Source organism: Podarcis pityusensis (assembly GCF_964106645.2).
Source record: "Podarcis pityusensis genome assembly, chromosome: 2".
Classification (NCBI taxonomy): Eukaryota; Metazoa; Chordata; class Lepidosauria; order Squamata; family Lacertidae; genus Podarcis; species Podarcis pityusensis.
The window spans coordinates 8663897-8689592 of record NC_138029.1 but is presented as its reverse complement, the minus strand read 5'-3'; the positions used below and the strand labels follow the sequence as shown (position 1 = coordinate 8689592).

Here is a 25696-nt window from a genome sequence, read left to right as displayed (position 1 = left end):
GGAAGGGGGAGGGAGGGAGAAATAAAATAAAATATGTACTTCATGCACACTATTTATACCGTTATGTCACATGCCTCTTCATTTATGTAATCAACCAAGTCACACCAGATTGCATAAAAATTGTCATGTTTCTTTTGGCCTCTTGCTGCTTTTAATTTTTGTGTTGGTTTTTCCAAATGTGCTGTTTACCAAATTGCATTTATACCGTTGGTTCATAATTGAAGTGATTTCCATGTCCTGGCAATAGTTGTTCTTGTAGTCATTAATATATGTGTTATGAGTTCTTTGTTTCTAATTTGCAACATATCCTAACTATACAAATTTGGAGCCAGTCTTGGAGTCATGGGGACTGTCTGCCTTGTAATCAAAGAGTGGAATCAAAGAGTGGAATTAATTTATTTTTGAAAATACTACTTTCATAGGGACGCCTTCTATTTCCAAGTTCTCTAAGGCGCTCCATTGATTTCCCTTATTGCCAGACATTAGGTCTGTCAATGTTGCTGAGTCGAGATGCATTGTAATAGCTGTTTAGCTTTGGAGTCCTCATCCTCCAACAGCAAATATTGTTAATGTGTGGTTTGGCTGCTTGAAATATGAATTTGTTAAGTTTTCTTTAGCATTTGGGCATATGGGCTGGTGGGATCCAAACTGGTAACATTTGAAATAAAAATAATAATTTGGAACAAGCATTATTTTAGTTGCAGCCAGTTGGTCTATGATAGAAAATTGTATTTTGTTCCAGCATATTTATCCATGTCCATATTTATTGTTTTCTTTACTTTGCTATAATTTATCTGATATATTTTGTTTAAATTATGGGTAACCTGAATGCCTAAGTATCTGAAGCTTTTCCTAGCTTTTGGGATTTGCAATATTTTGGCTAATTTTTCCTAAAGTTGCAGGGGAGTATGAAAGAACATTATTTCTGATTTTTGAAAAATTACCTTAAGTCCAGAAATATTGAAAAAGGTCTTCAATTCTATACAAAATAACTTTCCTGCATAAACTGGGTCTGATGTACATAAAACAATACCATCAGCATAAAGTCCCAGAATGTAGTCTCACCATTTCCTGTCAGAATTTGGCATATCTCATTGCCAGAGGTTCTAAAATAAAAGCAAATGATGAAGTTGATAATGGGCAATCTTGTTTTGTCCTGCGGCTAAGCTGACATTTTTGTGAATCTGTATTATTTATCCGAATTGTACCAGATGCAATATCATAAATTATTTCCAATATTCTGACATATTTAGGGCCAAATCTATTTTTAATCACTTTGATTAAATACTTTGGTTCAACTTTGTCCCCATCAATGATTTTGAGTAGTGTTCACGGAATATTCGTGGAGTTACTGAAAAGTGTTGTGCTGAAATATTGCGAAAGGTTCGGCAGCTCCCCATAAACTGTCCATGCTTTGCAAACTTTTGCCTTGATACCCTACTGTCATCTGAGGGGTTTTTAAAGAACACAGTCCATATTCTCCTCCTGTTCCCAAATGCATATTGTATTCAGAGTAAGGTTACCAATTTTTTTTTCAATGAATCCGGGGACACTTTTCAACTTCAATGGGTTTTGTATGGGGACTGATTTGTAAATCCGGGGACTGTCTCCAGGAAACGGGGACATCTGGTAACCTTAATTCAGAGACATATCGCCTCTATACATTGAGATTTAATGTTGTTGTCTTGGCTAGTATCTGCTGACAGGACTAACCTCTATTAATTTGTCTAGTGCTTAAAAAAACCAAAACACCACCATGTAGGGTAATGATTATGACCAAATTCAATTAAGTTAATTATGCACTCCATGAATAAGTACTTTGTTTTGTCTTTCCTGAATCAGATTGTGCCTGTGCCACCTCAGTGGGTGGAGGAGCAAAGTAGCACATGGACATCCTCTGGCCATAGTGAAGTTGGGACATTGAGGTTACCATCTCAGAACCTCCCAACTATTGTGCTACATGCTTACTTCACAATGCGCCAAAGTTCTTGCTCTTGATACATTTTATATATTATTTCCCCGAATTCTTATTTACTGACAATGAACAACTCATAATGTTACAGAAATGTTAGAGAAATGACAGCATTTGGCAAACCACCCGCAACAATCTTTTCACGTTATAGAACTACAGTCAACACAACAGGGGCGAAAAAACACAGCTCCCCTGCTGACAAATGTTTGTAAGGTGGGACCAAATAAATAATGATATGTGGATCTGTTGTCAGCAGTCCAGCCACCCATAAATGAAAATGGCATCTTGCTCCAACAAATGAGTTCTCTTTCATAATAATAAAATGGGCAGAGGGAAACTTGGATTGAGGCAGAAACAGTTCATCGGCTGGTGGGCAGAGCTGCTACACTCGCTTCCCAGCAGGTGGGGAACTGTTGTTTACAGGGAGTGAGAGGGGTGAGGTGGAGGTCAGCATGGTGAAAACACACCAGCAGAAACAATCCAGCACTGCTAGCTGTGTGTTTGCAGCGTGCCAACCTCCCCACTGCCTTGCCCCTTCCTCTCAGTAAGCAACAGTGAACCACCTGCCAGGAAGCTACCACCTGGTGAGTGGCTTTTGAAATGTGGAAATGGGTAGAAGTCAAGGAAAGGAAAGGAAAGTGTGCTATCATGAATTTATGCAGCTTTCCACACTTGGCTCTTCTGGCAACAGCCAATTGCTTCTCCTTTCTCAGACAATGCTCAGCAATGGTAGTGGTAGGCAAAGGCAGCTGGCAGAACTAGATGGGGGGGTATAGCCACCCATGACTCAGACACCCAGTGGGTAGGGCCTCTTGCTTGACGGGGGAAGTCTTAGTAAACTCTGGCTGATGGGCCAAGGAGATTAAGCATCCTGCCCCTCCTGGAATAGCAATTATAAACCATTGCACTGGGCAAACCTGAATTTTGGCTAGAGGCAGTGCCAAGATTCATACTTCCATGCACAAACATCACACCCAATGTGCATAACAATGTTTGCCAGACACTCATGCTCTATTATTGGTTTGTTGGTGATTGTGGCATGTGGAGAACCATGTCAGTTGGTTACTGTTTAAACTCAAATGACTCACACACTGTTTCCTTTGCAATGGCTGGATGTTACTTCTCAGAGTTCTACAGCATTGTAGCAAATTGTGTGGCTGTCACTGGAATCATTTGGGCATGATAAGTAACCCACCACATGCTCAGGTCCGGAGTCTTTCAGAGTTAGTTCCGGGTGTGCTTCTCCCTTCATCTTCTGGAAGAACGAACCCTTGAACAATAGCCAGCCTCTCACCTATGCTCAGTTTCTGAGGGTACAGAAGGTAGTTGTAAACTACAGAGGCCACGCTGGCACCAAAGATGGGTCCTAACCAGAAGACCTGTGGAAACAAGGAGATGTTTAAGCTTTGAAAGCAACCGTAAGAGTCATATCCTGAAAACTGTGGCAGGTCTCTAACCATGATTTCAGTTCTATGCACTTTTATTTATTTATTTGTCATGTCTTTATTTGTTATAAAGCGGCTTGAATGCTTCTCCCCTTCTCATTATTACCTCACAACAAACTTCTGAGGCAGGTTCGTTGGTGGTTGACCCAAGGTCATCTAGTGAACTTCATGGCTGAGTGGGGATTTGCTCTCCCAGGTCCCAGTACAACCCTCTAACCATTGTGTCACTGGATTGATAGGGCTAGGAAGTCCAATCTGCACCAAAGATTCTTTATCAAATGGCAGTGAGTGCTCTTCTGTCCAGGTTACCTAGTCACAGTCTTCCCCACAACCGTTAGATGTACTGTATCTCTGTTTAAATAACAATTTAAAAGAAACCTGTGTTCTCTTTGGGGTTTTGGTGTTGAATTTCCTCTTTTCGGGTGATACGTTATGTGGCCGCCCTGCTTGCCGACCCACAATTCTAGGATCAATTATGCAGTCTAGTCGATAGTGCATCATACAAAACTTACCCAGTGAGCCCCACTGAATTTTCCCATTATGACAGCAGGTCCAAAGGATCTAGCTGGATTTAGTGAGCAGCCAGTATAATAAATCTGTAAAAGGCAGAAAAGACATGGGTTTAGATTTGCCGTTCTTCTCAATTTCTTCATATATTCTTTCCCCTCTAGCGGTCATCACTGAATTGTAGAGTTGGAAGGGACCACAAGGATCATCTAGTCCAACCCCCTGAAATTTGGGAATCTTTCATGGGGCTTGAACCCACAACCTTCAGATTAAGAGTCTCATGCTCTACCAACTGAGCTCTCCCCTCCCATCAAGCTGACTTTATCTGGGTATCCAGGCTCCAGGTGCTCCCATACAATGCCATCTATGAACTCTCCTCAATTAACCTTTTTGCATGATTTAAAAAATTTTTTTTCTCTTATTATCTTAAGTTACGTAACATACATAACGAATCAAAAATTTATCAAGACAGAAAAGAAACATTACAAAATCTAAAGTATAACTAAGAATCGGAACCAAAATACCAAGGGGGTCTCTATGTGCAGATGATTCAGAAAGCTTTCAAATGAATGCAGAGATACACCATTGAAATCAAACAAAAGAGAAAACAATGTTTACTATATGGATAACATTCTTTGTTATTCTCTGTAGAACTGAAAGCAACCTGTTTTTCTCCCAATTCTACTCTTTCATTCTTGATGCTGAATATTCACTTCATCTGAATTTTCAGTAGTTTATTTTTAACTTTGATGTTTGACAGTATTTTATTTTATTATTTTAATACCACCTTCTCACAAAACATTAGGGTGGTACAAAGCAGTACAAAAGCATTTTTTAAAATCTATTAACATGAAACTGAATTTTGGAATTGACAACTGACATGCAAGGTCATATTTGACTCCTAGCATATAACATTTGACTGTATTTTGTAGTTGATATGGAACAGCACTTAATATTTTGCTGTATCTGGTAGCTCATGAAGTTTCATTTTTGACGTGTGCCAAAATAAAAAACCAAGAGATGCTAAGAAATCTAAAATACTCTGACGTTCAAATTTCACAATCAAAATGGGAAGAATAACATGTAAAATTTGCATTTCAAGATTTGGAGAAGTTTGAATTTCAAAGGATGGTTGTGTGTCAGTTTGCTTATTGTTTTGGGAAGTGCAGATTGGGTAGGCTAGCTTTTCCATGTGAACTGAATTGAAATTCTCTCCCATCTCTTCCTTGTTCTCTTCTCCATGAACTGATAGGATTATGGGTCAGCAAACTTTTTCAGCAGTGGGCCGGTCCACTGTCCCTCAGACCTTGTGGGGGGCCAGACTATATTTTGAAAAAAACAAACAGACGAATTCCTATGCTCCACAAATAACCCAGAGATGCATTTTAAATAAAAGGAAACATTTTACTCATGTAAAAACACACTGATTCCTGGAACATCCACGGGCCGGATTGAGAAGGCGATTGGGCTGGATCCGGCCCCTGGGCCTTAGTTTGCCTACCCATGGATTAACCTCTCCAGTGGGGAGCCACTTCTGCTTGTGTAAGTTACTCACCCAATGTAGAGCCCTGATTTTTCTACATGACACAGGAAGGCTGTGATTCATACATTATCCCTGCCACTTGTGTAGAGCAAGATGGATGGTGCCCAGAGGAGAGAGCATGCTCACTGTTGCTCTTCCACCTCAGGTGTTGATTAAGCAGACAAGCAGTGCATTCAGCGGCGGAACAAGCCGATCCGGTGCCTGGGGTGGCATGTGTGCGGCGGCGCCAGCAGGGGCAAACTGAGTCTGCCTGACTCCTCCCACTCAGCCACCCTACAGCTGAGGGGAAGGTGGTGGGCAGACTGTTTGGGGCAGCGTGGAGCTTGCGGGCACCCAAGCCACCGCGTCACTCCCAGGAGAGATGTGTGGCTCGGGTGCGCTGCAGGCCCTGAGGTGAGTGCCGCCCACCATTTTGTCACCCCCCCTCAGTGGTGACACCTGGGATGACCCACCCTAACTGCTCCCTTCCTCTGCCCCTGCCTCCCATCCCTGAGTAACTATACTGGTTTTACTGTTGTTGGTGGTTTTTTTTTTGTATTTTTGCAGATTTTTATTCACTGGAGGGAGGACCCCCTCTCTCCATTTTGGCATCTCCTGGTCAAGTAAACACTGGAATTCCCTCAGGGCCCCCACTCCAAATCTTTAATTTCTTTTTTAAAAAAAATAGTGCATGCACACCAGCACATAAAGGTAAAGGTAAAGGGACCCCTGACCATTAGGTCCAGTCGTGACCGAATCTGGGGTTGTGGCACTCATCTCGCTTTACTGGCCGAGGGAGCCAGCGTACAGTTTCCAGGTCATGTGGCCAGCATGACTAAGCCGCTTCTGGCAAACCAGAGCAGCACACGGAAATGCCGTTTACCATCCCGCCGCAGCGGTATCTACTTGCACTTTGACGTGCTTTCAAACTGCTAGGTTGGCAGGAGCAGGGACCGAGCAACGGGAGCTCACCCCATCACGGGGATTCGAATCACCGACCTTCTGATCGGCAAGTCCTAGGCTCTGTGGTTTAACCCACAGTGCCACTGGCTTCCGCTACGAGCACATAACCATTTCTAAATATTTTTAACTCTAGCCGAAGTCACTTTTCTTACCCTGCCTTCTAGAAACACGTCAACTCATCTGTTTCCAAAACTAGGGAAAGATAATAACTCAGGCGCTTACCCCGATGAGGTGAGCCATGGTGACTGCCAGTCCAATAGACAATGCTGAATTGCCCCTGTTCTCCGTCCTGCGTTTATCAGTGGCAGAGAAGATGCACATGACAACCGAGAAGGTTAGGATGATTTCCACCACCAGTGCCTCACCAGGGTTTGTGCCATAGGTGAGCTGGCAAAATGGAAGAGATGAATGTGAAGAGAAAAGAAAAAGTTCTAATATGGAGCATCTCTGTAGCTCTAGGCTGGGTCCTCACAAACCTCCCTCTAATACAATATTCCCCAACCTGGTGCCCTACAGATGTTGTTCAACTCCAACTCCCATCAGCCCCAGGCAGCATTGCTAATGGAAAGGGATGATGGGAGCTGTAGTCCAATATCTGGAGGGTACCAAGTTGGGGAAGGCTGCTCTAATGGGTGTCTATTGCTGCAATCCTAAGCACACTTACCAGGAGTAAGCCCAATTAAATTCAGTGGGACTTACTTGTGAGTAAGCACATATATGACTGCACATTTAGGATGCAGTCCTATCCTGAGCTGGGAGTAGATCCCATTGAACACACAGATGGATTTACTTCTGAGTAAACCAATAGTAAATATGATAGCTGTGTAAGTGTTATCTGTCTCTCCTGCCAACAACAACAACAACAGTCAGACGGGTCTTCTGAGCAATTCTGCCTTAACTGCTAAATCTTCCTTTCTCCAATGAATAACTTTCCCCTGTACAATGCCTTCTTTTGCCAGTTTTCTCAGTTTTACTGTGGGAGCTGGAAAGCTAGATTAGAAACCTGTTTTGCCCAGGTGACTCTCCCAAGGATACAGGATCACAGATGAATGCAGATAGTACTGCTGCTGGTCTGCTTTCCACCCAGATGTTCCTCCTTTTCCATTGCAACACCACACACACATATCAACTTTTCTCCACATGGGACCAAAAATAAAAATAAAAAATCATTTGGGAAAACTGGATCCCAAAGTGACCAACCTAAAGAAAAACCCTATTGTCAGTTAGCAGCCTATTCTTATGGCTTATCCAAGCTTCCTCTTGTTCCACCGCTTTCCCTTGGGGAAAATCACTGTTTAGCACTCAATTGGAACAAACCAGAACTTGAGTTTTCTCCGGATTGACATTTGCTGTGATTTAGAGCTAAAAAATGGGTTTTCCTGAGAAAGGAGTGGGGCAAGGGGGAAACTGCTTGGACAAGTGCTTTCTAGGCACGAGACAAGCGGAAGTGTGGATGAACCCTTAGACTCTCATGCAAGCAGATGAATGTCTACATCATGAAAGCCCTTGACAAGATCTTGTGTCAATCTGTTGTGCAATGTTGATGCAGCCAGTGTTCTATATTGTAATCCAGGAATGCACATTAGCTAGAATCAACCCATATAGAATTGTTGGTTTTGTTCACATTCCTTCATCTGTCTAATTCGGAAGGCTGGGAGTCAATTGTGCAAGATTCTTCTTCTTTTTTACAAAGTAAACATAAAAAATAAAAATGTGCACCCCCCCCCAAACCATTCCATTGTAACTATCCAACCTCCCAAAATTTCAACATCTCTTGTGATGGTTTGACCCCTTTCCGTTTTAAAAGTACAAATTCTACAAATACCTTCCAGATTTCCTCAAAATCATAACCCCTGCACATTCCCTGTCTTACCTTAGTAGCACATGTTAATTTACCATTAATAGCTATATACCGCACCTCTTTATATCATTCTTCCATTTTATATTCACTTTGCCCCTTCCACTTCCTAGCTATAATAACTCATGCAGCTGTCAATAAATTTGTGAGCAAGTCCTTCATAGCCTGTGAACCTTTCACCCCATCGTAAATCGATAACAATGCTCCCTCTGGACTTTCAGTCAGCTTTAATCCAGTGATTTCTGTTATCTCCTTAAACACCCTTTGCCAAAAAAATTGTACATATTTACACCCCCACCACATGTGAACATAAGTCCCAGTTTCCTGACATCCCCTCCAACATAACACTGAATATTCCTTGTTTATTTGATTTAATCATATTGGTGTTAAATCCTATCTCCATACTAACCTATAGTAATTTTCTTTTATCTTATAGACAACATTTTCAAAGTACGTTCTCCCATATTTCCCCCCAGCTTTGACTATTTATCTGCCCTGTTGTCTCCTTTTCCCACACCTCTTTTAATTGATCTTGTTGATCCTTCATTTTTACTAATATTTTATAAATTTCAATAGCTTCCCCTTTAATAATTATATTTTCTTCTTTATCTCCCTTTTTTATAATCACCCCCCCCAAATTTTATATATTCTTTGCATTTCTTGTTTTCCCTTAACCACCTCTTTGTCCATTGCTTCAGTTAAACCAAGTTATTTTACTTCCTGTTAGAGCTTCTCTTATTTTTTCTTTGCTTCTCATTTTCTCCACCCATTCCTTTATTTTAAGTATTTTCTTCTCTTTCACTTACTTTTTCAATTTCCTTTTTTGCAGTTTACTGGGAAGTCTTCTAGCCTCACCACCAGTGTTAGTGGGGAGTTTTCTGGTATCAATTTTCCTTTATATTTCGCCCATTTCTCAATGATTTTTCTTAATAAGAGATTTTCAATATTCTGCTACCATTGCCTATTTGGTTTGATAAAAATATATATTCACAAACGTCTCCCTCATTTCCTGTGTACCATTCTAGAACCATTCTAACTCTCCTTGTTCTGTTATCCCGTCTATGATATATCTCAACTGATTTGCTATATAATATAACTTGATGTTGGGGAGACCCAGGCCACCTGTTTTCAGGGGTTTATACCATCTTATTTTATTAATTCCAGGTTTCTTATCCCCAATACAAAATTTATTAATCATACTTTGCCATCCCTTTATCTCTGTCTCTAATATCATAATTGGTAACATTCTAAATAAATAAAAAATATTCTACTTGTGCAAGATTCTGTTGATCAATCATTTCTTTGGCAATGGAAGGACTTACATCATTGAGGGCTAATGTATGGCGGACGTCTTTGGGTGTCACGGAGTAGATGATTCCTGCACCAGTGACGGCTCCCAACAGCTGTAACACCACATAGAGCACCGAGCGGACAATAGAGATCTGGTTCCCTACAAAGTAGGCGATGGTCACTGCTGGGTTGACGTGCGAGCCGCTGACATGACCGAACGCTTGAACCAAGGTGCCGATGGTTAGGCCAAAGGCCATGGAGATCTGGAGGACACTGGGCAGCTGTAAGGGCCACTTGAAGGCTGAGCCCAGGACGATGAAAATGAAGATCACAGTGGCGACAAATTCACAGGCAAGAGCCTGGGTAAACCTGAGTGTGAACAGTTCCTGTTGCCTTCGTGGTGGAGCAGCCGCCGCCATTGTGAGATCAGAGAGGAGGTAGGAGCAGTGGAGATGATGAGGTGGAAAGTTATCCTGCTTGGAGGCAGGGATTGGTGTAAAGTGTAGGGCCGTGCACACATTTATAAGGGACTCATTTAATGGTGTGTGGGTGGAGCCAAAAAACCAGTCAGTCATCCTGAATTCTCCTTTGGAATTGGAAGCATTTTGAGCATAAAATTACCAGAGCCTTTTTCAACATTAAACCGAAGGCCCCGACACTTTGGGGTGAATGAGTGTGATTTCCTCTCATTCTCCTCAAAGCAATAGGTTTTTGTGGAATGCCTTTGGACATTTAATTTTCTTCCTTTATTTCCCATTGTGTGGGAGGTGGTATTTCACACATTTTATTTTGAGAACATGCACAGACATGCTTATTAGTTTATTAGGCATATTTATAACCCACCCATCATCGACATGGATACCAGTGTGAGGCTCAAAACAGTTTTGTTTTTTCCCCCCAAATGATGCACACTAAATATCCCATGTTTAAAATCCTGTGTGCATTGCATGTATATATATGGCTGGACCAGCTCACAATTACTCAGTGAAGACCCAATGATATTAATGGGCATGACAAATTTGGTTTCATCAATCTCAGTGGGTCTACTTTAAGTAGGAGTAACTTGGTAACTGCCCACCCTCCCACCCCCCTATTATATATACGAGCTATTTGGTGTGTATTCTTTGCTTTTAATGTTTTTTTCATTTGTGGTTTGTACTCCACTCTGATGTTAGAGAGAGGGGGCTGGGAATTTTGAGGGACTCTAAATGATTCCTTCAAAACACATTCTCTGTACCCTTTTTGGTGTTTGTTTGCCTATTCACAACCTTTGTTTCTCTCTTTTCCTGAAGCTTCTGTGCCATTCCCTCTTATTCCCTGAGTGACACCTCCAGATGTCATAAATACACATATATTATGATACCATCAGAACTTGCTAAATGATGTTGTCAACAGGCCAATTCAGTTAGACAGCAGAAACTCTGGAAGTGAACTGCAAACATTTTCTTTCTTTTCTCACAGCTCCCCCCACCCCCCACAATTTCTTTTTTCCATCAGGGCGTAAAAATGTTGGCACTGAAATCTCGCTTAAAGCAACATTCGCAGCAAAGCAGGTTATTCGTTCTCCAGGGAAATATTTGATAAATTTTGAGGGAAGCTAAAAAGTTCATGTTAAGAGTAGCAGATTTCATGGGGAGGCTCCTTACATCCCAAGGTTGTTACTAGATTTCGCCTATTGTAAAATTCAGGATGAATTTAGAGTATTTTCTCACCCAAAACATCTCAGGATTCTTGAAGACAACTAAAAGTGATTTTTTAAGAAATGTAACAATTTTTTTTGAGGAGAATGAGTTTCCACACATTCAACTCTGAGTGGTCATCATTTTCCCAGATTGTATCAATCATGTTCTTTTGGGGAAATGATAGTTGTCCATAATGGCCATCTTTTCCCCACACAAAATGGCACATTCTGTAAAAAAATAAAATGGTGGTCACTAGGTGACTCTGAGCTTTCGTCTGAACACCACCTTAAATGGTAGCAAAAATGTAAAAAAATCATTATATTATTATTAGTACCAAGGCATGGCATTTTAATGAATGAGACAAGATAGATGCAAGGTTATAATAAATGAAACATAAAATGAATGTGGCTTTCAGCAACAAAAACAAATGGAGTCCTTACATGGTTCCCCCATGGTTCCCTTTTTTGGAATGGAACTCTTTGAGAAAGAAATATATGAAGAAAATATTCACTTTAGGTACCATCCAGTGGAAAGTTGTCCTCCACAAGCCCCACTGAAATGAACACTTAGTTCTCCAACCGTAGGTCCCCAGATATTGTTAAACATTCATCATCCCCAGCCATCCTAGCCAAAGGTCATGGATGATGGGATTAGTATGGAATGGATAGAAAGGACTGACATAACCCGAGACCAGGAAGAAGAGACGATGGATGAAGATTGGAAGAAAGTTTTTAAAAATTCATTTTGAGAATTAGTGTAAAATTAATGAGTGTTAGGAAAAATGTTGGAATGAAACTATTTGGCTTTAGCAGAAATGATATAAGGAGTTATGTATAAATAAGTATTAAGTTTTAAGTTTAAGTTTTAAGGCTTTTTATGGGAAGATAAGGTTAAAATAAATTAAGGTAATTTAATGACAGAATATAGTGAAAGATGGAAAGGATTTGCTGAGTACAAAAACATTGCAAAATTAATGAATGCTAGAAGGATGCTGGAATGAAGTTATACGGTTTTAGCAGAAATGTAATAAAGAATTAAGTAAAAGTTGATTGATAATGGACCAAAAAGAAAAATGTAAGGTTAGACCGTTAAGATAAATTATAGAACAAAAATTGAGAAAGATGGAAAGAATTTGCGGAAACAATTAATTGAATTAGAATACAAAAAGGGAGGTGTGAGGAGGTCGATGAAACAAGTAAATGAAAGGTAAAGATATGGAATACTGGATGTATGTTTTTTAATGTTGTTCTTTTTTACTGTATTGTTGTATTTTTTTTTATGTTATTCTTTTTATGTATTGTAATGTAATGTTTGTCTTGTTAAATTATTTGTTGTTTTCTCTCTTTTTCTTTTTCTTTTGTAATTCTTAAACTTCTAATAAATATCTTAAAAAAAAAAAAGGGATTAGTAGTCCAACAACATATGGAGATCCAAACTGAAGGATTCTGAATTAGATGATGTCTTGTCCCAATGTTATTTTAATAGGAACACAAAAACACTGCACGTAGGTTGTTTCCAGGACATCTGCATGATAGATGTAATGCAATGTACATGAGCAATTTAAAAGCACTCAGGATGCACATTCATCAGTTTTCCCCCCTACACAACACGCTGATGCAGAGGGTGACGTAAGGCCCCATGACAAGCTCAGGAAGGAGAAATGATGGAGGTGGAGAGCAAAGTGATGGCCTAGAATGAGGCAGATGCTCACAACAGTATTTCTGCCTAAGTTAGGAGGAAAAAAACTACTTGGAAGCCACTCCCTGGCTACTAATTACTCTTTATTTCTCCCAGTTCCCCATCGTGTTCTTCCACAGCGCTGCAAATGTCCACATCCATATGACCTCTTTCCAATTCCTCCTCTTCTCCAGCTTTCTTCCCCTTGTCACCAGAACCCTAAAACTGTCTCTCTCCAACGCACTCCTACCTTATTCTCTTCCTTCCTCATTCTCTCTCATTCTTCCAAATGCCATCTTTACCCACACCTAATTCCTCTTGCCCTTTCCCCAGTTCCCCTTTTTTCTCTCCTCATCACCAAAATGACTAAAACTATATACACAACCTTCCCTTAACACCCAAGTCATTGCCTACAGACCTTAGTCTCCTCCTTTTTCTGCCCCCGCCTTTAGAACCAACCAATGAAAACAGCACAATGACAGACGACTGCAAAAATAATATAGAAAGCTATAGTGTTTGGAATTCAAGATAGCACCAAGTGAACATCCCATCAGTGCAATGTTTTCTAACCCTTGCCCCTTGAATCTGTTCTAAAGGTTCCTCCAACCCTGGATTTAGGGGGCTGGCATGGGGCACTTACATAGGGGGGACAGGGAATCCCATTGTGCTAGTGCTAATTCTTGCACTAGATCAACTATTTAGTTCAATACCACCTACAACATATCACATTGGGGGTGAGAGGTCAAATTTACTTGGTCAGTTTTGGCACATTGTGTCTGCTTCTTCTCATTACATCACTGCATACTTACATATTACTAGGGCTACGAACCACTGATGCCATTTTCAGCTCCGTGTTTCTCGTGATCAACTGATTAAAATGAAATACATATAAAATCAAAAGAAGAGCCTTGCTGAGTCAGACTAATGTTGACCTAGTCCTGGTCTTGCATTAGACCTAGTCCTGCCAACCAGATTATTCTAGGAAGCTCAGAAGCAAGGTGTGAGGGCAATAGCCTACTCCTACTGTTGCTTCCTGGGAACTGGTATTCAGACATGTGCTACCATTAAAGATGTATGGCGTGTATAACCATCTTGGCTCATCGCTGCTGAAAGATCCAGCCTCTGAAAATTTATCTAATCCCCTTTCAAAGTCATCTAAGCTAGCACTTCCTTTATTGTTGCTGCATAGGAGCTTATATCTTGATGTGTCATGGTAGTTGGCAGTGCCGTGGTATTTGTGAAACTGCTAGTGTGCTCACATAACAATAATAACTCGGACAAAAACCACCCTCTATGCCAAAGCTCCTCTTGGGCTTGAATGTCAAAGTGGCTTATGAGGAAATACAATGAAGAGGTGCATGATAGCAAGTGCTACTGTCTTTTGGTGGAGAAGAAGGATTTTCACTTTAAATTAGGTCTGTAGCAGCCATTGCATCATTCTCAGGTAAAGTAATAATTTAATTTAATTTTTGTTTTGTTTATAAATTCTTTTAATGTCTAGATTATCCTGTCCAAAGGGCTCAAAGCAAACTGATTAATCGTCAGCATCTATGTATATTGCTAGGAACATAAACAATGGTACCCTCAGTGATTACTGCTGCAAAACAAATAAATGGGTGCAAAGTACTAGTTATGCCTGCTGAAGACACAGATTTGGGGGGAGGGGCTTTTGGACCTTTGTGGATAACTTTGCAAGTGAGGTCCTCCTGATTATACCTCATCTTGCAGATGTCCATCTTGTGGTGACCATGGAGAGGGCCTTCTCTCATGGGCAGGACCACCTCCCCATTGAAGTTAGGTGCCAACAATGATGGAGTTTAAGTGCTTATTGAAAACTACTCAGGCCAGTTAGCACAACTTACGGCATTTTCTTTGGTTACAGATGCTGTTCTTTGATTTGACTGTCTTCTTCACCTGCCTTTCATGGGTTTCCAACTCCAACCTTCACAGTCAGTGAATGAATGAATGAATGAATCTTTATTTGCGTCAGCAATCGGTCATAGCAATAATAAAACAACTATACGATATACAAAGAATAGAAATAAAAAGTCAATTATATAAAATACATTTTAGGGTTTTGAATCAATAGTCAAATAGGAGGTCTTATTCTGATTGCCCCAGCTAAAAACCTTGCAACCTTTGCTGTCACCTGCTCATCTTGATCTGCCAAGAGAAAGGACACTGTAACAATGGTTGGGTCACCCGGAATGGACAATAAAAGAGGGGTGATAATCTCATTCTTCAAGTCTTTATAAAGAATGCAAGCCAGAAGGGCATGCGCCACCGATTCAGTACTGCCAACTCCACAGGGACATAAACGTTTTTTGTGTGGAATCTGTTGGAATTAGACTGTTTGCTTTACTAAAACCCAAAGTTGAGTAGCTGTTGTGATGATAAACCACAAGAGTGAAGTTTCTGATAGACAATTTTAGTCCAGGCGCTCTTGTGACAGTCTTGCAGCACTACAGATATTAGACCGGGGAGATTTGAGTTTAGGCGAAGCCAATAGTTAAGTGTCCTACGCCAGATCCGTAATTCTACCGAGGGAAGATTAGCCTCTAGGCGCAACGATGCGTTTGTGACACGGGGTGCACAGAGAAAATTTGCCTTAAGAACTTTGGTTGGACAGCTTCCGTCGATCCAAGGTGAGTGCCTGTCCAAATCTGAGCCCCATATAATAACTGTGCTAGGGATTTAGCTTGGAACACTTCCTTTTTTTTAAAAAATAAAATAAATAATATTTATTAGTTTTCCAACAAATTCAACACAATACTACACAAAACCATAAAGAAAAAAAAACATACAATACAATACAATACAAAATGAAAAAACAAACAAAGCAAAACAAAACAAAACAAAAACCATTTAAAACACAATCCAGTTTCAAAATCTTATCTTTCTTTCCCTTATTTCCTCGACCTCCTCACGCCTCCCTTTTTGTATTCCACTTCTGTTAATTGTTTCAGCAATTCCTTTCCATCTTTCTCTGTTTTCTATCCTATAATTGTCTTAACACATTCTAACCATATTTTTCCCTTTAAGCTCTATTAATTGATTTATACTTAGTTCCTTATAGCATTTCTACTAAAGCCATATAACTTCATTCCAACGTTTTTCTAACATTTATTAATTTTACAGTATTTCTGTAAATAGTCTTTAAACTTTTTCCAGTCTTCTTCCACCGACTCTTCTCCCTGGTCTCGGATTCTGCCAGTCATTTCCGCCAATTCCATGTAGTCCATCAACTTCATCTGCCATTCCTCCCTGGTGGGTAAATCTTGTGTCTTCCAATATTTCGCGATAAGTATTCTTGCTGCTGTTGTTGCATACGTGAAAAGAGTTTTATCCTTCTTTAGCACCAATTGGCCGACTATGCCCAGGAGAAAGGCCTCTGGTTTCTTCAAGAAGGTATATTTAAATACCTTTTTCATTTCATTATAGATCATCTCCCAGAAAGCCTTAATCCTTGGGCACGTCCACCAAAGGTGAAAGAATGTACCTTCAGTCTCATTACATTTCCAACATTTATTGTCGGGCAAATGATAGATTTTTGCAAGCTTGACTGGTGTCATGTACCACCTATAAATCATTTTCATTAAATTTTCTCTTAGGACATTACATGCCGTGAATTTCATACCTGTGGTCCATAACTGTTCCCAGTCAGCCATCATTATGTTATGTCCAACATCTTGTGCCCATTTAATCATAGCGGATTTCACCGTTTCATCCTGAGTGTTCCATTTCATGGAACACTCCCAGGACTGATGGTATCTGTTTACCACCTTTTGTGTGGAAAAAGTGTGTCAGAATTTTGGTGCTTTGGGCCAAGCATTTCTTTCTGCTTTCTGTCTTTTCCATTTTATCAGAAGTTTATACTTCTGTCTGAGGGAGACATATGCAGTAAGTAAGAGGGGAGATTTAGTGTTCTTATATTTGCGGTAAACTCTCTTCAGGTCTCTTTTAGCCTGTTTGCACTCTTTGTCAAACCAGCTGATAGATTCCATTAACCTTTTTGAGCCACTGTTTGTAATTTCAATTCTTAAGTGGCCTTGCAGCCTATCAGTCAATGTCTTTTTTTTTTTTTTTCAATCAACCTTTTAATGAAAAGTTCATAAAATAACAGTTTCTCATCACTGTACATTAAGACTGCAAATTTCTGAATGCTGAGATCATATTATAATTTCTGGGTTTTTTAATTTTTATTTTCCCCAATATGACACTTGAGTTGGAGCCACAGCACCCTGCAACTCTGACCTGAATTCAAGCTCTTGAAGGAAATCATGTGGTTTGGGTGCACCGACTGCCATGTCTTATATCACAAACAGGATAATGTAAGGTGCTTAGGTTAGTGCAAGGCATGGTGGGAAAAGTCACAACAAGACAGTTCATAGGTTTTGCTCTTACCAGCAAACGAGAATATATGTCTTGCATTCTGGATGTACACACAACTTTTATCAGTTGCAAGATAATGGTCGTAAATTAATAAACCAAGCTTTGGATTATTCAGATTTTTCCCTTCTCTTGGGGAGGGGGAGAGGAAGAGCCACACTTTAGTGGGTTGTTTTTTTAATAATTATTATTTAAAGTTCAGCTGGGAAAAGCAGTGGTTCATCTCCCTCCCCTGCCTTGTTTAAGCCTTAACTATCAGTCAATGTCTTAAATGATTTCATGGCCTCAGCAGCGGAAGTAGCTGAAATAATAGCAGTGTGGATAGCCTTTAAATCATCTGTATGAAGAAAGTGAGTCAATGCTAAATTAAGTAATGGCATCCATTTAATTCTATTGGCTGTGGTTATGCCTAAATTTGACCTGGAGATAAACTGAGTTTTTAAGGAAGAGTTGTTAAGTTGCAGACCTGAGAGTACCATTGTTAAAGGAAGGTGATCGCTTTCAATATTGTGGCCCACTTCAAACTCTATAACAAACTAATGTGCAAATCGTGAGATTGCGATATAATCTATGACACTGCCTCTGAATTTTGTAAAATGGGTATATTCCCCGGGGCCAATCTCCCTCTGTATTACCGTTTAATATTAGCAGGTCACTCCGCCTTACAGCCTGGGCTAAACAAAGCCCTGAGTAGTTACATCTATGATCTTTAGATAGCTGGGAGGTGCCTCCATCTAAATAGGTATCGGATTCCGGAAACTGATTATAATGGGTGTATAAGTTAACGCTGTTAACACCCATGCGTGCATTGAAGTCTCCTCCAATGATAAGCAGTGCTGCAGAATAAGTGGATTCGAGGAATTAACAGTCAGTGTGCTGTTAGAATGGGATCATGAGAACATAGGAAGCTGCCTTATAGTGAGTCAGACCATTGGCCCATCAAAGCTGAGTCTTGTCTACACTGATAGGCAGCAGTTCTCCAGGGATTCAGGCAGAAGTCTCTCTCAGCCCTACTGCTGGGGATTGAACCTCGGCCTGTCTGCATGCAAAGCAGACACTTGGCCAGTGAGCTATAGGCTCTGCATATGCAGAAATGGGCCTTTATGCATGATTGGGAACCCTGGAACAATCAGGGTTCCTGATCACAAGTATAGGCCCTACAGACAAACAGTTGTGTGGGTGTACAACCTTAGCTAAGTGCATGGAGGCTGGAGGTGAGGGTCCAGAATGCAGCTCAAAGTAGCTATTCTAGATTACCTAATGTGGCAGTAAAACCCAGTGGTTTGGCTTACCTCCCTCCCCATAGCTTGGTTGGTAAAGGTAAAGGGACTCCTGACCACTAGGTCCAGTTGTGGCCGACTCTGGGGTTGCGGCGCTCATCTCGCTTTACAGGCTGAGGGAGCCGGCGTACAGCTTCCGGGTCACGTGGCCAGCATGACTAAGCCGCTTCTGGCGAACCAGAGCAGCGCAAGGAAACACTGTTTACCTATTTATCTACTTGCACTTTGACATGCTTTTGAACTGCTAGGTTGGCAGGAGCAGGGACCAAGCAACGGGAGCTCACCCCCCGTCGTGGGGATTTGAACCGCCGACCTTCTGATTGGCAAGTCCTAGGCTCTGTGGTTTAACCCACAGCGTCACCCGCGTCCCTTGGTTGGTACTGGCCAGTAAACCAAGAAGACAGAGTCGAACGATGCCCTTTCCCCTAGTTGTCTCTGAGCTTTGTAGAAAATATTTGTCATATCCATTTTCTCTCTGGTTTCACAACAGTGTAGAATGAGGGAGGGAATACTTTTTCTTTCATCACCCATTGCTCCTGCTTTTAACTTATCTTGTTTCCTTCTCTCTCTCTGTGTGTATATGTATAACTGGCATGCAAACCAATTTTATCCATGCTCTCTCTTGCCCCCAAATAAGTGTCTATAGGATTGCAGTCTTGGTTTGACAAACACCCCCTCTCCACTTCAAAACAAATGGTATGTGTGGGTATATAATTACCTTTGTTTGCCAAAAATATATTGGCACGTGCTTTCCTTATTTCCAACCCCCAGAGAATAGCCTCTTTCCCCCTCCTAACATTCTCAACACGTGGCAAAACAGCGAAGCACTCATTAGAGGCCACCTTCTTAATTGGTCACGGAGATCAAGATTATGTCAAAGGTCCTTGCCACAAGGTTAAATGTGATTATTTCTGACATGAGCCACCTTCAATTAGGCAAGATGCATAAAGAACTACTATGGAGTGGATGGTATCAAAGCTTTTAATCAGTGTGTTTTTGACATTTCATTTGGACTCTTAGTGGTTCAGTGACAGCAATCCTACTCCAAATTGAAAATGCCAGTTCTTAGACAAAAAGCAGTCCTATATAGCTTCCAAAATATGTTTTTATTGGTGTTAGAGCTCTTCTAGAGGAAGAACTTTCCTATATTTGTAACATCTACTAATAAGCCTTAAATTGTGACTTGGTTCACTTAGTTTCAGCCCCAGAATTTGTTTTTTGTACCAATAGGCTCAATTTGGGAGATTGGGAGGTAATAATAAATAAAAGAGTCTCTGAGCATGTGCAGAGTTTCTTTCTGTCACTGATCTGTCCTCACACAGGATCACAGAGTCTAAGGCAAATGAGAAGGCTCTCCGACAAGCTTGAGCCTGGGCATCGCTCTTTGTAGAAACTGATCCCTGTCTAGGTAATAAAAAGAGGATTTTTACTGCAAGGCTCCAGTCAGGAGCTCTATGGATCAGACACTGACTTCCTGGACCACCAGGACTTTGGGAAGGGGACTAGAAACAGTTGCAATTGACAAGTGGCCCTCATGCTTGATTAATACATAGAAAAAAATGTGACTTTGTTGGTATGTAAGTTCTTGTTCAAATTGCTTAAACCATGTTGCTTAGAGTAGAGGATTATAAAATGCTAACTGCTAAGACAGTACATCTGTTGCAGAGGTAGTAACCTTCAACAATGGTCTGATGACAGTAATGGTGGTTTGCTGACTGCAGCTTGCACAAAGCTTGGTTTTCATCTCTCTCTCTCTCTTTTATTTAAAAAGGCAGTTTCCCAACATTCTGTCCCACTGCCATGTGACTAGGTGCACGTTCACATAACCTGTTTTCTGAGCATTCAGCCAGATTTGTTAGCTGGGAGGTTAGATTATGTTGTTTCAAGGCAGATGTTACCCAATACTTCCCAGTCCATTTTCCCTTCACTTGTCTTATCACAAAAAGTCCAATCTGTTGGGGAAGGTGGGTTTGCAGGCCCCAGGCACGCTGAAGTCATGAACGATGGGCTGAGACAAGGTGAAATTGCAATAAACACAACAACTTGGGATGTAAACAGGCCACAACTTTATTGATTTCAGATGTCACCAGGTTTTGGTGCAAGCATTGGGCATGTATCCTGAATCAACCAACCTTTCAGCTATTTGATTATTTCACAGGGTTAACTAAGGTGAAGGATCGCCCTGTGACGCATATCAAATTAGGGTGACCACACCCAAGATCAGCCAATTTGTGGTGTTATGGCTCATCAGCCCTCATCTGGGCATCTGGAGAGAAGCACTTATACTTGGGAACCCTTTAACGGGATAGCCTGATTCCTTGGACAGGGGGCGGGGAGGGGCTCCCAACCAACTGCCCAATGAGACTAAGGATCCAACCCAATGCCTTATCTGCTGCTCGAGTCAGTCTCTCCCCACCGACTCAATGCCAAACCAATCACAGCTGCAAGCAACCCTTAATGCTCTTGCACATGTCAAGCAGCTAGAGCTCATTGCCTGCTGGTGAAAAGGGCACCCCCACAATTGGCTACAACCACAGGTGAGCCCCAATGGCCAGTGGAGAAGGAAGTGATGTTCTTCCCTGGCTGTGGACCCCGCTGGATGGACACCTCGCTGCCACAGCCATGCTAGAATGCAACTGCTGCCTCCCCTCATGTGGAAGGTAAGTAGCCATTGCTGCACCAACCAATTGTAACCGCACAGATAGAATTTGCAGGCATGTGATTGAACTCTACCGCAAAATAGGGACAGTCTGAAATATCCTCAATAAACAGAACCCAGGATGGGGCTATGCAGATGAAAAGGCAGGGTTATGCTGAGAGCGGCAATATTCTCAATAACTAGGGCTCACCAAGTCATGAATGAAGCTTAGCCTCCTTCTCTATTATTGTCCCCAAGCAAGCCCATCTTCCCTGTGGGGAAAAGGAAAGTACTGCAGTTGGGAATACTGCTGCATTAAAGCACACACCTGCTTTCCAGCCCTGACAGTTTGATGGGCTGGCCCCTTCTGATGGGGATATGGCATGGCAGAGGGTCTGCAATATTTGCAAGGCCCTTATTCTACCCGCTGTCAGGGACTGGACTAAGGAGGAATGGTGGGGACTGCCCCCCTCTTCCTGAACCTTCCCGAGAAGAGGAGGACAGTATAGATTTAGAACAGTGGTTTGCAGAAGGTCATAGTTCAGAGGCTGCAGAGGGGAGAAGCTGGGGAATATTGGGAGAGCAGCAGGGGAGAGACAGTTGACACACTCAGTGTCTTTAGAAAGCATTCCTGACGCCCCCTCTCCCAGGACCAGGCATGCATTGAGAGTAGTAGAACAGAAAGCTCAGAGGCAGAAAGCACAGATCAGCCAGCACAGGGATGGTGTAGAATAGGAGAGACGGAGGGGGTGGGACCTTACTCAGAGCAAGACAATTTTCTAAGAGAGACCACATTCCTTTGTCTCTCTCTGTGAATATTGAATAAACCACTTGGTAAGAACTCTTCTTGTTTATCTGCTTCTTGGCTGACCCCGTGGGAGGGATCGGATTCTCTGAAGCCTGACACCCAAGTGCCATCACAACAACAGAGATTTGGTAGTATGAAGCAATCAGGGCTGAAGCTCAGGGATAGTTTCCCTGAAATGCCACTTCATCACATCATCAGTGCTGCTGGTGATGATTTGCTAGAACTGCTGCAAGGCTTATTTACATTTAATCCTTCTACCAGGGTCACAGCTACTCAGGCACTAAAACAGAAGTATTTTAGCAATCGGCCAGCACCAACACCTGGAAGCCAGTTGCCAAGACCCAATTGCCCTCCAGAAGCCTTGAAAGAGCAGCAAAACCCAGCTCCAAATTTGAAAAGGAAAAGACTGGATGGAATAGATCAAGGGTTACCAAAAAAAAATGGTGTTTTGACTACTGTGGAAACTTGGATATTGGTGGGTTGGTGGGTTTCTGGATGAAACATCGGCTCTGGATCCATTCCAGTCCAGCTTCCGCGCTGGTCATGGGACCGAGACGGCTCTGGTCGCCCTAACAGATGATCTCCGCAGGCAGCTGGATCGAGGCGGGTCGGGGCTGCTGGTTCTTCTAGACCTGTCAGCAGCCTTCGACATGGTCGATCATGAACTCCTGGACCACTGCCTTGCCGATGTGGGGATCCAGGGCACAGTCCTTCAATGGCTGCGCTCGTTTCTCTCTGGTCGGGGACAGAGGGTGGCACTTGGGGGGGAATTGTCATCGCACCACTCCTTGGTGTATGGAGTGCCTTGGGGTGCGATACTCTCCCCGATGCTTTTCAAAATCTTTATGCGCCCCTTCGCCCAGTTTGTCCGGAGTTTCGGGCTGGGCTGCCATCAGTATGCTGATGACACCCAACTCTATCTGTTGATGGATGGCCATCCTGACTCGGCCCCAGACACACTGACCAGATGTTTGGAAGCTGTGGCTGGATGGTTACGTGGGAGCCGGTTGAAGTTAAATCCTTCGAAGACAGAGGTCCTTTGGCTGGGAAAGGACGATATGGGATTGGGGGGGCAACTCCCATCTCTTGCGGGGGTGCAATTAGTGCCAGCACCGTCCGTTAAGAGTTTGGATGTAATCTTCGACACCTTCCTTTCCATGGAGGTGCAGATTGCAGCTATAACAAAGGCAGCATTTTTTCATCTCCGCCAAGCTAAGCAGTTGGCTTCTTACCTCTCTCGCCCTGACCTAGCCACTGTGATCCACATGATGGTCACCTCCAGACTGGATTATTGTAACTCACTCTACGTGGGGCTGCCCTTGAGACTGACCCAGAAACTCCAGCGGGTGCAGAATGCTGCGGCGAGACTCCTTACGGGGTCCTCGCTGCGAGATCACATTCACCCGGTGGCTCCCGGTGGAGTACAGGATCAGGTTTAAGGTGCTGGTTTTAACCTTTAAAGCCCTATACGGCCTAGGACCCTCGTACCTACGGGACCGCCTCTCTTGGTATGTCCCACAGAGGAACTTACGGACTTCAAACAATTGATATGTACTGACGTAAATTTAGGGGAAGATTTTTTAATTTAAATAGAAAGGCAAAACATCTCACCTTAGTGGAGAACACTGTGACCAGTTGGCCTGTGTGCAGCTAATAGTTGATGGTTCACCTTTAAACCAGATAGGAGGTCCTTTATATAGGGATATCAGAAGAGGATCAGTTCCCAGTCACATCTAGCACTTTATCTCCCAAGGTATAGAAAGACTGCAGGCATGGCATAAGTACCAGAACTGCCCTTAGCTGTTCCCCAAGGTATAAAGTCTTTGTGACTGGTAGCCACTGATAATGTTATCCTCCATTAATTTGCCAAATCTCCTTTTAAAGCCATCTAACCGAATGAACACCCCTACATCCTACGGTTGTGAATTTTATATAAGAACAGAGGACTCTGCAAAGTATACCACCCTGCTCTCATTGTCCATCAGCATTGCAGTGCAACTCGTTGCACATTTGGTTTATTGGCCATGCTTCTTTCTTTCATGATTCACGGCAGGTGAATTATGCTGTGCTTCTGAGCAGCTGCAGAAAAAGTGTCTCTCCTTACAGAACAGTGCCGTACATTATCTTGTGACAGCATATACCAGAAACCCTTCATGTGTGTGTGTAGGCAGGGTGGGTGGGTGGGAGGTCAGGAACCTCAGACCTAGGGGCCAAATGTAACCTTCCTGGCCTCTGTTTGCCCCTTGAGATTTTCCCCAGGCCACACATCCTACTGAGTCACAGTCCTCACCAGGAGTAAAAAGGTAAAGGTACCCCTGACCGTTAGGTCCAGTCGCGGACGACTCTGGGGTACTTGATTTCTAATAATGCCTCTTCCTTGCCTGGATGGAAGATAGATACGAGTGCATAGCTGTCAAGCGTCCCTTATTTGGCGGGACAGTCCCTTATCCCAGCACCATGTCCTGCTGCTGTCCCTTATTGATGATGTCCCTTAAATTTCCCGGGTTTCAAAGGAAGCAGCTCCTCTCCCTCCCTGCCGGCTGGCCAGGGAGGAGGGAGGCTCCAACTGTGTTGCTTGGCTGCGTTGCTCACCCAATAATGAGTCTAAGAACGACTGGGGGATGGAGCTTGCATGCTTTGTGCCAACCAAATCGGCCGCATTGCCTGGGGACTCGCTGTTGCTCAGCGCTTCCCAGTGGAGAGTTGACGGTGGTTTTCCTTGCTGCATCCCCTTTGCCGGGTTGCTGCGCTGTGGGAACCACCGCTTGAGTCTTTGTTTGGCTGCTGGCTGGGCTTTCTGCCTTTGGCTCGGAGGGGCTCAGAAGTTGAACATACCTGTGCTTGGAACATCCCTTATTTTGGCTGCTGATCCCTTATTTTCGAGGCTGCTGGTCCCTTATTTTCAAATCTGTAAGTTGACAGCTATGTATGAGTGTTGCCTATTGTTGTTGTTGTTGGCATCCGTCTGTCTCAAGAGACAATGGTGTACACCTCCAGGGGTGAAGTCAAACCACTGGAGAATCACAGTGACTGCGGGGTTGCGGAGACTGGTAACATAACTGCTGCCTCCCACATTGGTTTTTGCTCTGTTAGCAGCAGCAAAGTGACCTCTCCACTGAAGAGAGCCAGTGTGGTGTAGTGGTTAAGAGCAATGGACTCATAATCTGGTGAACTGGGTTTGATTCCCCGCTCCTCCACATGCAGCTGCTGGGTGACCTTGGGCTAGTCACACTTCTCTGAAGTCTCAGCCTCACTCACCTCACAGTGTTTGTTGTGGGGGAGGAAGGGGAAGGAGATTGTTAGCTGCTTTGAGACTCCTTAGGGTAGTGATAAAGCGAGATATCAAATCCAAACTCTTCTTCTTCTCTTTAGGGTGCAAGCCTGGGCAGTGTGTATAGAGGTCCTGGGTTGCCCAGACAACCAGACCTCCCTCTTGGCTTTGCCAGTGTGGTCCAAAGGAAAGCAGAGCAATGCATTTGGCACAAGTACGGAGGTAAAATTCACATTTGTTGCTCTACTCACTTTTGCCTGTGCCCCCTACCCACTGGCATGTGGCCCTCAGTAGGTGTCCAGAAGGAAATATGGCCCCGAGATGAAAAATGTTCCCTCTCTCATCCTGACAGGCTACCATTGAGTCTCCCTGGTTCTCTGTGAGGACCACTATA

The 25696-nt window shown here is 42.7% G+C and overlaps 1 protein-coding gene and 1 long non-coding RNA gene across 3 annotated transcripts in view; one reads left to right on the top strand and one right to left on the bottom strand.

The window, feature by feature from the left end:
• The window catches only part of LOC308471260, a 52645-nt gene that overhangs the window by 3127 nt on the left and 23822 nt on the right, over positions 1 to 25696 (top strand). For both annotated transcript variants that reach the window (XR_013982852.1, XR_013982853.1), the window contains exon 2: positions 25404 to 25524. This is a non-coding gene — a long non-coding RNA (uncharacterized lncRNA). The remainder of the gene's footprint in view (positions 1 to 25403; positions 25525 to 25696) is intronic.
• On the bottom strand, positions 2965 to 10017 carry LOC308471086 (aquaporin-5-like). The gene is made up of 4 exons (XM_080995037.1): positions 9590 to 10017; positions 6632 to 6796; positions 3930 to 4013; positions 2965 to 3351 (listed from the first exon to the last, which is right to left on the bottom strand). The coding sequence occupies exons 1-4, from the start codon at positions 9974 to 9976 to the stop codon at positions 3175 to 3177; spliced, it is 813 nt and encodes a 270-aa protein (XP_080851163.1). The 5' UTR covers positions 9977 to 10017; the 3' UTR covers positions 2965 to 3174.

Coding starts and splice junctions, on each gene's coding strand:
- LOC308471086 (XM_080995037.1), bottom strand. CDS start 9,976: ATGGCGGCGGCTGCTCCACCACGAAGGCAACAGGAACTGTTCACACTC. Junction 6,797..9,589: donor ATACATTAGCCCTCAATGAT/GTAAGTCCTTCC, acceptor CCATTTTGCCAG/CTCACCTATGGCACAAACCC. Junction 3,352..3,929: donor AATTCAGTGGGGCTCACTGG/GTAAGTTTTGTA, acceptor TTGTTTCCACAG/GTCTTCTGGTTAGGACCCAT.